Source organism: Spermophilus citellus (assembly GCF_964194105.1).
Source record: "Spermophilus citellus genome assembly, chromosome: 8".
NCBI lineage: Eukaryota > Metazoa > Chordata > Mammalia > Rodentia > Sciuridae > Spermophilus > Spermophilus citellus.
Window position 1 is genome coordinate 116868378 of NC_138189.1, and position 12846 is coordinate 116881223.

At 35.1% G+C, this 12846-nt stretch overlaps 1 protein-coding gene across 2 annotated transcripts in view; it reads right to left on the reverse strand.

Moving 5' to 3' along the window:
* Positions 1-12846, reverse strand: part of HERC3 (HECT and RLD domain containing E3 ubiquitin protein ligase 3) — a 135787-nt gene that overhangs the window by 77485 nt on the left and 45456 nt on the right. For both annotated transcript variants that reach the window (XM_081303808.1, XM_081303807.1), the window contains one exon: positions 6871-7030. In XM_081303808.1, the coding sequence (XP_081159934.1) occupies positions 6871-6902 (32 nt within the window). In that variant the 5' untranslated portion in view covers positions 6903-7030. The remainder of the gene's footprint in view (positions 1-6870; positions 7031-12846) is intronic.

Genomic DNA, 12846 nt, shown 5'->3' on the forward strand with positions numbered 1-12846 from the left:
CATTCATAGATGCATTATTCACAATGGCCAAAAGATGCAATCTTGTATTCTGCAAATCTATTGGCACCATTTGTTTTCCAAATACTCAGATGATTATTAGCATTATTTTTTTTGCAATAATGTTTTTTTAAAAATTAAGATATGTACTATTTTTTTTCCTTCTGCTGGGAACAGAAATCAGGACCTCACACATGGTAGGCAAGTGCTCTACCACTGAGCTACACCTGCAGTCATGTATTAATTTATCATGTGTGTTGGTTCAAAGATCATCATCAAGGATTCTTCATGGTGCACTTTTATAATCACTCCTCCCCTGTCTCATTACCCAACCCTATCCCCCGGAAACCACTATCCTAGCCTCTATTTCTAAAATGCTGTTATTTTAAGAATGTTACAGAAATCAAATTACATACTCTTGGGGATTAGCTTTTTTTAACTCAGAATATTTCCCTGGACATTCAAAGTTGTTACATATATGAATAGTTTATAGAATCTCGCTGATTTTAAAAAATTTTAAATGCATTACTACCAAGTGTTTTAGGAGTTACAATGCAGCAACGGCCCTTTTTCCTGTCTAGTTTCCATACAAAATCCCCAGAACAAATTGTCCCCTTATTGGATCAATTCTCAAACAACCCTCACGATCACATTTAGGAAGGGAAACAGATCAAAAGAACAAATATAAATACAAAAAATTACACCCTGGAGGTGGAGAGGAGGGGTAAATACAATACAAACATAAACTATGCTTTACCTACTCGTCTCGTTCTATCTTCCCAATAACTCCATAAAGTAAAAAATATAAAATTTCATTTTGAAGTTAGGAAAATGCAGCTTAGAAAAGTTCAATTTGCCCAAAGTCATTCACCTTGTAAGTAACAGAACCAATATTAAATCCAAGGCTGTTTGTTCTCAAAACTGTTACTTCCCAAAATACCATGGTATTAATAATTTATTTCAAGTAAATTATATAGTTAAAACTATACAAATCATTCTTGTAAGTCATTCATAGTTTAAACATGATTAATTAAATTAATTAAATTGTTACTATAACACAGATTACTTTGTTTTTAGAAAAGAAATGCGATTTAAAAACTTGAATTGAGTCTTTGGTCACCAACAAATTAAATATTTTTGTCATTAATGTTATCAAAATTTTTCCCTAATGTTACACACGATGTAACTAAAATAGAGCAATCCTCTTTTCTTACTGCCAAATTAATTTTTGGAAAAAATAATCTAAGACATTACTGGCTGGAATTTATCAGGAAATAAATCAAATCGATCTCACCTCCATGTTCCTTTTTCCCTTAAAACAGCTTTTAATTAAAGAGAAAAACTTAGGAAAGACAAAAAGGAAGAGGGAGATACACTGTCCTTAAAAACGGGATAAGAAGGGGAAAACAGGCCATTTATTAACCTAATACTGAGCAATGTATGGGCCAGGCACCCTTAGAAATGATAATATTAAAATGAATAATCCAGGTCTCCTGCCAACAAGAAGTCAAAGTTTTGAAATAAAAATCAGACATTAAAAGAAACAAATACAAAGAACATAACAAGTACTAGTATATAGAAATATGCAGTATACCAAGCATGTGTTACAAGGGGTATGTAGAATAAAAGAACTGGCATTAAATGAAGAAAATTAACAGCTTCTCTGATCATGAAAAATCCTCAACAGGACTGGGGAGATAGCGCAGTGATAAAGCACCTGCCTAGCATGCATGAGGCCCTGGGTTCAATCCCCTTCATCACCACATAAAAAATAAACAAAGTAAAATGACAAAAAAAAAAAAAACCTCAACAGACAGATAACCACCCCAGCAAAAATCATCTGAAAATAACTTCACTATTTTGAATATTTTTTTTTAGTTTTTAGTTCTTTTTATTGACTTTTTATAAAATAAATGACAGCAGAATGCATTACAATTCTTATTACACATATACAGCAAGATTTTTCATATCTCTGGTTGTATATAAAGGATATTGACACCAGATTGTGATTTCATACATGTACTTTCTTTTTTTTTAATGTTGGTCATTCAAAACATTACATAGTTCTTGATATATCATATTTCAGTTTGATTCAAGTGGGTTATGAACTCCCATTTTTACCCCGTATACAGATTGCAGAATCACATCAGTTACACTTCCATTGATTTACACATTGCCATTCTAGTGTCTGTTGTATTCTGCTGCCTTTCCTATCCTCTACTATCCCCCCTCTCCTCCCCTCCCCTCCCCTCTTCTATCTCTACCCCCTCTACTGTAAATCATTTCTTCCACTTGTATTATTCTTCCCTTACTCCTCACTTCCTCTTGTATGTAATTTTGTATAACCCTGAGGATCACCTTCCATTTCCATGCAATTTCCCTTCTCTCTCCCTTTCCCTCCCACCTCTCATCCCTGTTTAATGTTAATCTTCTTCTCATACTCTTCATCCCTACTCTGTCGTTAGTTACTCTCCTTATATCAAAGAAGACATTTGGCATTTGTTTTTTAGGGATTGGCTGGCTTCACTTAGCATAATCTGCTCTAATGCCATCCATTTCCCTCCAAATTCTATGATTTTGTCATTTTTTAATGCAGAGTAATACTCCATTGTGTATAAATGCCACATTTTTTTTTATCCATTCATCCATTGAAGGGCATCTAGGTTGGTTCCACAATCTTGCTATCGTGAATTGTGCTGCTATGAACATCGATGTAGCAGTGTCCCTGTAGCATGCTCTTATTAGGTCTTTAGGGAATAGACCGAGAAGGGGAATAGCTGGGTCAAATGGTGGTTCCATTCCCAGCTTTCCAAGAAATTTCCATACTGCTTTCCAAATTGGCTGCACCAATTTGCAGTCCCACCAACAATGAGCAAGTGTACCCTTTTCCCCATATCCTCACCAGCACTTGTTGTTGTTTGACTTCGTAATGGCTGCCAATCTTACTGGAGTGAGATGGTATCTTAGGGTGGTTTTGATTTGCATTTCTCTGACTGCTAGCAATGGTGAGCATTTTTTCATGTACTTGTTGATTGATTGTATGTCCTCCTCTGAGAATTGTCTGTTCAGGTCCTTGGCCCATTTGTTGATTGGGTTATTTGTTATTTATTGTCTAATTTTTTGAGTTCTTTGTATATTCTGGATATTAGGGCTCTATCTGAAGTGTGAGGAGTAAAGATTTATTCCCAGGACTTAGGCTCCCTATTTACCTCTCTTATTGTTTCTTTTGCTAAGAAAAAACTTTTTAGTTTGAGTAAGTCCCATTTGTTGATTCTAGTTATTAACTCTTGTGCTATGGGTGTCCTATTGAGGAATTTGGAGCCCGACCCCACAGTATGTAGATCATAGCCAACTTTTTCTTCTATCAGACGTCGTGTCTCTGACTTGATATCAAGCTCCTTGATCCATTTTGAGTTAATTTTTGTGCATGGCGAGAGAAAGGGATTCAGTTTCATTTTGATGCAAATGGATTTCCAGTTTTCCCAGCACCATTTATTGAAGATGCTATCCTTCCTCCATTGCATGCTTTTAGCCCCTTTATCAAATATAAGAAAGTTGTAGTTTTGTGGGTTGGTTTCTGTGTCCTCTATTCTGTACCATTGGTCCACCCGCCTGTTTTGGTACCAGTACCATGCTGTTTTTGTCACTGTTGCTCTGTAATATAGTTTGAAATCTGGTATCGCTATACCGCCTGATTCACACTTCCTGCTTAGCATTGTTTTTGCTATTCTGGGTCTTTTGTTTTTCCATATGAATTTCATAATTGCTTTCTCTATTTCTACAAGAAATGCCGTTGGGATATTGATTGGCATTGCATTGAACTTATAGAGAACTTTTGGTAATATCGCCATTTTGATGATGTTAGTTCTTCCTATCCATGAGCAGGGTATATTTTTCCATCTTCTAAGATCTTCTTCTATTTCTCTCTTTAGGGTTCTGTAGTTTTCATTGTATAAGTCTTTCACCTCTTTTGTTAGGTTGATTCCCAAGTATTTTTTTTTTTTGAGGATATTGTGAATGGAGTAGTTGTCCTCATTTCCATTTCAGAGGATTTGTCGCTGATATACAAGAATGCCTTTGATTTATGCGTGTTGATTTTATATCCTGCCACTTTGCTGAATTCATTTATTAGCTCTAATAGTTTCTTTGTAGACCCTTTTGGGTCTGCTAGGTATAGAATCATGTCATCTGCAAATAGTGATAATTTAAGTTCTTCTTTTCCTATTTTTATGCCTTTAATTTCTTTCGTCTGTCTAATTGCTCTGGCCAGTGTTTCGAGAACTATGTTGAACAGAAGTGGTGAGAGAGGGCATCCCTGTCTTGTTCCAGATTTTAGAGGGAATGCCTTCAATTTTTCTCCATTCAGAATGATGCTAGCCTGTGGCTTAGCATAGATTGCTTTTACAATGTTGAGGTATGATCCTGTTATCCCTAATTTTTCTAGAGTTTTGAATATAAAGGGATGCTGTACTTTGTTGAATGCTTTTTCTGCATCTATCGAGATGATCATATGGTTCTTATTTTTAAGTCTATAGATGTGGTGAATAACATTTATTGATTTCCGTATATTGAACCAGCCTTGCATCCCAGGGATGAATCCTACTTGATCATGGTGTACAATTTTTTTGATGTGTTTTTGAATCCGATTCGCCAGAATTTTATTGAGGATTTTTGCATCTAGATTCATTAGAGATATTGGTCTGTACTTTTCTTTCTTTGAAGTGTCTTTGTCTGGTTTAGGAATCAGGGTGATGTTGGCCTCATAGAATGAATTTGGAAGTTCTCCCTCTTTTTCTATTTCCTGAAATAGCTTGAAAAGTATTGGTATTAGTTCCTCTTTAAAGGTTTTGTAAAACTCTGCTGTATACCCATCCGGTCCTGGGCATTTCTTAGTTGGTAGTCTTTTGATGGTTTCTTCTATTTCCTCAATTGTTATTGGTCTGTTTAGGTTGTCTATATCCTCCTGACTCAATCTGGGCAGATCATATGACTGAAGAAATTTATCGATGCCTTCACTATCTTCTATTTTATTGGAGTATAAGGATTCAAAATAATTTCTGATTATCTTCTGTATTTCTGAAGTGTCTGTTGTGATCTTGCCTTTTTCATCCCACATGCTAGTAATTTGAGTTCTCTCTCTTCTTCTCTTCGTTAGCCTGGCTAAGGGTCTGTCAATTTTATTTATTTTTTCAAAGAACCAACTTTTAGTTTTGTCAATTTTTTCAATTGTTTCTTTTGTTTCGATTTCATTAATTTCAGCTCTGATTTTAATTATTTCTTGCCTTCTACTTCTTTTGCTGTTGTTTTGCTCTTCTTTTTCTAGGATTTTGAGATGAAGTATGAGATCATTTATTTGTTGGTTTTTTCTTTTTTTTAAGGAATGAACTCCAAGCAATAAATTTTCCTCTTAGAACTGCTTTCAATGTGTCCCATAGATTCCGATATGTTGTGTCTGTGTTTTCATTTATCTCTAAGAATTTTTTAATTTCCTCCTTGATGTCTTCTAAAACCCATTGATCATTCAGTAACCTATTGTTCATTCTCCAAGTGATGCATGATTTTTCCTTCCTTCTTTTATCGTTCATTTTCAGTTTCATTCCATTATGATCAGATAAGATGCATGGTATTATCTGTACTCCTTTATATTGTCTAAGAGTTGCCCTGTGACATAATATATGATCTATTTTTGAGAAGGATCCATGTGCTGCTGAGAAAAAAGTGTAACTGCTTGATGTTGGGTGGTATATTCTATATATGTCAATTAAGTCTAGGTTGTTAATTGTGTTATTGAGTTCTATAGTTTCCTTATTCAACTTTTGTTTGGAAGATCTGTCCAGTGGTGAGAGAGGTGTGTTGAAGTCTCCCATGATTATTGTATGGTGGTCTAGTAGACTCTTGAACTTGAGAAGAGTTTGCTTGATGAATATAGCTGCTCCATTGTTTGGGGCATATATATTTATGATTGTTATGTCTTGTTGGTGTATGGTTCCCTTGAGCAGTATGCAGTGTCCCTCTTTATTCCTTTTGATTAACTTTGGCTTGAAATCTATTTTATTTGATATGAGTATGGACACTCCTGCTTGTTTCCGCAGTCCATATGAGTGATATGATTTTTCCCAACCTTTCACCTTCAGTCTATGTATATCTTTTCCTATCAAATGCGTCTCCTGTAGGCAGCATATTGTTGGGTCTTGTTTTGTGATCCATTCAACTAAAATAAATAAATAGTTAAGAGATTCAAAACCATTAATTATATTAATTTTTGCATTAAAGAATCTATATTTGGGGCTGGGGTTGTGGCTCAGTGGTAGAGCGCTTATCTAGCACATGTGAGGCCCTGGGTTCGATCCTCTACACCACATAAAAATACAACATAGGTATTGTGTCCAACTATAACTAAAAAATAAATATCAAAAAATAAAAGAATCTACATTTGATATTTTAGCTAATTTTAATGCTAAAGGTAATTTGGCATATGAGAGTCAGCCTTATGATTCTACTTTAAAGTACTTAACTGAATAATTCAGATTTTTTATAATCTTATGAAGGTTGATAAATCTAAGATGTGAAAAGATGCCTTTTTTATTCAAATATTTATCGAGTGCCAGGAAGTCAGCTCGTAACCAGGCTACTAGAATAAAATGCGGTTCCTGACCAACTTACTTTTTGAACTAGAGGCAGACATTTCTGCAAATAATCACAATTTTTGTGCTACAGCAATATAAAGGCACAGCAGTAGCAGTAGCACAAAGGAAACAGCAATACAATAAAGAAAACAGACAAAAACAAGGAGTCTGCCATAGCAACAAGCAGAAAGTAATTTTTAAAACAATTGAGACTTGAAGCCCAGATTCCTTTCTGTGGCATTCTTACCTGGGCACTGCCACAGAATCCTCAGTAGTCATGAGTCCTAGTTGACCATCACTCCCTGCACCCCAAGAGAACAGCTGGCCCCGGTCACTAAGGGCCAGATTGTGGGACTCACCACATGCCACATGAATAATGTGCTGATCTGCCAGAGCTCCAATTTGTTCTGAAAGAGATCAAACCAAAGGAAGAAAATGTATATCTTAGAAACAGGTTATTTTGCTACCCTTCCACAGAATTACCCTAATAGGGCAGTTCTCCACTCCCATTCTGGAACTAAGGACTTTTGTTTTTAAAGAGAACCACTAAATCTGCATATGTGCAGAGATTATAAACTTTACATATTTCCAAATGTTATCAATTTAGATTTAGCTACACTAGGTAGCATACATGCCTATAGTAGCACACACATCCCGTTTGTTCTCTGAACCTATAAAGCCATGTGCCTGTGCTTCTCTATCCAGGGAGAAGACTGAATGAAAATGATTAACAAAAGAAGCCCAGATTTAAGTGGGAATGAGACACATTCCTGTAAGTAGTGTCACTGTGTGAAATTCTGCCTGGAACAATGAAACACACCGCCATATACATTCCTCCTATCCACAAAAATATCCAGAATTCTAAAGACCTTTCTCCCATCAGTTCCAGAACATATTCTTGTATATACCCTGGGAGACAGGAGGATCTGTCTCTGGGAAAATTTGCCCAAATGGGCATGGGCTTATAACCACACCTACTACTACAGTGCATCCTATCCTGAAAGCTAGTAGCCATAGCACATCTCCATTCTTAAATCTGTACCCTCATTCCACACACTCACATGGATGGCTGCAGCACTACAACCCCAACTGCTCAGAGCCTAGGCCTAGCAGAAAGGCCGAGATTCTAGCTGCAAAACCCAGGCAGCATCCCATTCCCCAGGAAACAGAAGACTTGAACAAAGGGAAAGCAGACACAGAGCCCAACATGCCCATGCCTACCTGACATACAGCCAGGGAGCAGCCCCAATCCCAACAAAAACACCATACCACCACAGTCACAAACACCTACAGCCTAGGATACTAACATAGCCTCAGACAACCTATATACTAGAATCTTTCTATTCCATAAAAATTGGAAAAGGTGACTGGTATACTGAATATACGTATAGGCATCAATTAGAGATGAATTAAAAAGCAAGGAAAGATGACACTCTAAGGTATACAATAATTCTCTAATAACAGACCCTAAAAAAAAAAAGGAAGCATGATCTTATGGAAGCTCAGTGAGATAAGAGAATACAGACAGACAATCCAATAAAATCTGGAAAATAATGTCATCGTATGAGAAACACAACAAATAGATATCATTAAAAAAGAACCAGAAATTTTATAGGTGGATAATTAAATGAATGAAATTAAAAAATAAAACTGAGAGCCACAACAGACTAGATCAAGAAGAAGAAAGAATTTCTGAACGTGAAAATTGGTCATTTTAATTAACCCAAACAGGAGGTGAAAGACAACCATATCTCAAAGGTCCCACAGATTAAGTAAACAAATATTTGCATTATGTGAATTCCAGAGGAGGAAGAGATGGAGAAACATGCACAATGCACATTTAACAAATAAATAGCTGAAAATTTCCCACGTCTTGAGAGAGATATGCATATCCAGAACTCCAATTAAACTCAAAAGAGGTTCTCTCCAAGGCATATTATAATCAATCTATCAGAAGTCAGAGAGAATTCTAAAACCATGAAGACAAAAAAAATATCAAAAATGCATACATATAAGGGAATTGTCACTAGAGTAACAGAAGATTAAACTTTGTACGCCAGGAGAGAATGAAATGATATTCAGAGTGATGAAAGAAAACCCACTGACAGTCAAAAATACTATATACACGGCTGGGAATAGAGCTCAGTTGGTGGAGTGCTTGCCTTGCATGCACAAGGCCCTGGGTTCAATCCCCAGCATCAAAAAAAAAAAAAAAAAGAATACTATATACCACAAAAGCTATCATTAAGAAACAAAGCCTGTAGCAGACAAACAAAAACTGAAGGCATTCCTAACTACTAAACTGGAAGTATAAGAAATGCCTAAGGAGCACTAGAACAGACACCCTATGCTTAGTAGAAGAAAAAGTAGGACAAAATCTCCACTATGTCAGCTTAGGAACTAACTTCCTTAACAAGACTCCTAGAACACAAGTAGTATTATCAAGAATCAATAAATGGGATGGTATCAAACTACTAAGCTTCTTCTCAGCAAAGGATACAATAATGTGAAGAAACAGAATGGGGGCGGGGGATGTGGCTCAAGCGGTAGCGCGCTCGCCTGGCATGTGGGCGGCCCAGGTTCAATCCTCAGCACCACATACAAACAAAGATGTTGTGTCCGCCAAAAACTAAAAAAAAAAAAAAAAAAAAAAATCTCTTTCTCTCTCTCTAAAAAAAAAAAAAAAAAAAAAATGTTTTTTTTTTAAAAAAGAAACAGAATGGGAGAAAATCTTTACCACATGCACCTCAGATAGAACATTGATTTCCAGGATGTATAAAGAACTCAAAATAAATAACCCAATCAATAAATACACTAAGGAAATGAACAGAAGAAGAAATACAATCCATCAACAAACATGAAAAAAATGTTCATCATCTCTAGTGATTAGAGAAATGCAAATCAAAACTAATCTAAGATTTCATTTCACTCCAGTAAGAATGGCTAATATCAAGAATACAAGCAACAATAAGTATTGGCAAGGATGTGGGGGAAAAGGTATACTCTTACATAGCTGGTGAGACAGCAAATTGGTGCAACCACTATGGGAAGCAATATGGAGAATCCTCAGAAAACTTGGAATGGAAACACCATTTCACTCAGCTATCCCACTCTTCAATTTATACCCAAAGGACTTAAAATCAGCATACTATAGTAGCACAGCCACATCAATGTTTATAGCAGTTCAATTCACAATAGCCAAACTATGGAACCAACCTAGGTGCTCTTCAACACATGAATGGATAAAGAAAATGTTGTACATACACACAATGGAATATTACTCAGCTTTAAAGAAGAATGAAATTATGATTTTTGCAGATAAATGGACGGAGCTGGAGAATATCATGCTAAGCAAAATAAGCCAAACCCAAAAAACCAAAGGCTGAATGTTTTCTCTGATAAGCGGATGCTAACCCATAATGGGAGGGAAGAGGGGGAATGAAGGAATTTTGGATTGTGCAGAGGGGAGTGAGGGAAGGGGAGGGGGTGTGGGGAGGGGAAGGATGATGGAATGAGACAGACATTATTACCCTATATGTATGATTACACAATGGTGTGACTCTGCACCATATTCAGCCAGAGGAAGGAGAAGTTGTATTCCATTTGTGTACAATGTGTCAAATGCATTCTGTCATGTATAACTAATTAGAACAAATTAAAAAATGAAATAAAAAAATAATTATTTGGGGGGAAAAAAAGAAATGCTTAAGGAAATGCTACATCTAGAAGCAAAAGGCCAATAACTACCATCATGAAAACACAGAAGTACAAAACTCACTGTAAATAAAAAAACAAAGAGAAAGGAATTGAACTTTGTGACTACACAGAAAACCACCAAACCACAAAGATAAACAATAAGAGAGAAGAAAATACAAAGGCTATTCATAAAAACCAGAAAGCAATTAATGAAATTACAGGAGTCGGCTGAATATAAATGGATTGATAACCACCTAGAATGTAAATTAAATCCCCCGACTAAAAGATACAGACTGGCTGAAAGAATTTTAAAAATGACCCAACTATATGCTGCATATAAGAAAATCACTTTACCAGTAAAAACACATAATGAATGAAATATAAACATATATATATACACATACATATATATATATATAAAACCAATACCAAACCACTCAAATATGATAAAGACAATATTATATCTAAAAAGGAGAGATAGACACCAATACAGATAGATGGAGATTTTAACACCCTACTTTCATCAGTGGACAGATCATCCAGACAGAAAAATCAACTAGGCAACACAGTTAATCTATACTATAGGCCAAATGGACCCAACAGACATATATAGAATGTTTCATTCAACAGCTATAGAATACGTATTTTTCTCATCAGCACATGGAATATTCTCCAGGAGAGACCATATGTTTGACCACAAAAGAATCTCAACAAATTCAAAAAATTTAAATCACATCATGTTTCTTTTCTGACCACAATAGAACAAAATTAGAAATAAAGAAAAAGACAAACTTTGAAAATTCTACAAATACATAGAAATTACACAATATGCTCCTGAATGGCTAATGGAGGAATCAAAAGGGAGATCAAGAAATTTCTTCAAACAAATGAAAACAGAAACACAACATACCAAAATCTTTGGGATTCAGCAAAAGCAGTACTAACAAGATAAATTTATACCAATAAGCACCTACATTAAAAAGAGAAAAGACTCTAAATAAACAATCTAATAAGGCAATTCAAGAAACTATAAAAGCAAAGGTAAATCCACCCCCAGATTTGTAGAAAGAAATATGAGAGCAGAAATAAAATAACAAAACAAAACAAAAGATCAATGAAACGGGCTGTGGTTGTAGCTCAGTGGTAGGCACTAATTTGCCTAGCAATGTGAGGCACTGGGTTGGTCCTCAGCACTACATAAAAACAAATAAATAAAATGAAGGTATTGTGAAAAAAACTCAATCAATGAAACAAAAAGTTGGTTTGGGGAAAAATGAAGTTGAAGAACTTCCAGTTAAACTAAGGGGAAAAAGGAGAAGACTCATAAATAAAGTCAAGAGACAAAGAGACATTAAAACTGATACCACAGAAATACAAAGGACCATTAGTACCTATCATGAACAACTACATGCCAACAAACTGGAAAACTTAGAAGAAACTGGCAAATATCTAGACACATTTAACCTACTAAGAAAGAACATGAAAAAACAGAAAACCTATACAGAGCAATAATCAGTAATGAAACGAAATCAGTAATAAAAAGTCTACCAAAAAAAGAAAAGCCTAGGACTAGATGGCCCCACTGCTGAATTCTACCAAACTTAAAAAAAAAAACAAAACAAAAAAAAACCCACTAATACCAATTTTTTCTCAACTATTAAAAAACATAAAATGAATGAAATTCTTCCATATGCATTCTATGAAACCAGCATCACCCTGATACAAAAACTAGATAAGGGCACAACAAAAACACTATAAACCGAGAGTGGGGTTGTGGTTCAGTGGTAGAGTGCTCACCTACTATGCGTAAGGCACTGGGTTCTATCCTCAGCACCACCTAAATATTAAATAAAGATACAGTATCAACCTAAAACTAAAAAATAAATATTTTTTTAAAAAACACTATAAACTAATATCACCGATGATCAGATGTAAAAATTTTAAAACAGTAGCAAACCAAATCTAATACCACATCAAAAAGATTATATGCCATGATCAAATATAATTTATCCCAAGGATTCAAGGATGATTCCACATATACAAAATCAACAAATGATATACCACATCAACAGAATGAAGAACAAAAACTATATGACCATTTCAGCAGACTCAGAAAAGGCATTAAATCAAACTGAACATCCCCTCATGATAAAAACTCTCAACAAATTGAAAATCAAAACAATTAAAATCAAAAAACCTATCTCAACAAAATTAAGGTCATATATGACAAGCCTATAGCTATCATCATACCAAACAAGAAAATCGTGTAATATTTCCTAAAAGATGTAGGTCTAGACAAGGATACCCTCTCTAATCACTTGTCTTCAAAATAGTACAAAAATTCCTAGCTAGAACAATTAGACAAGAGAAAGTAAACAAGGGCATCCAAATTGGAAATGAGGAAATCAAACTACCTCTGTTCACAGATGACATGATTTTATCCATAGAAAAACTTAGACCCCCCCTAAAAAAAACATTAGAACTGATAAATGAATTCAGTAACACTGTAGGATACAAAATCAACATA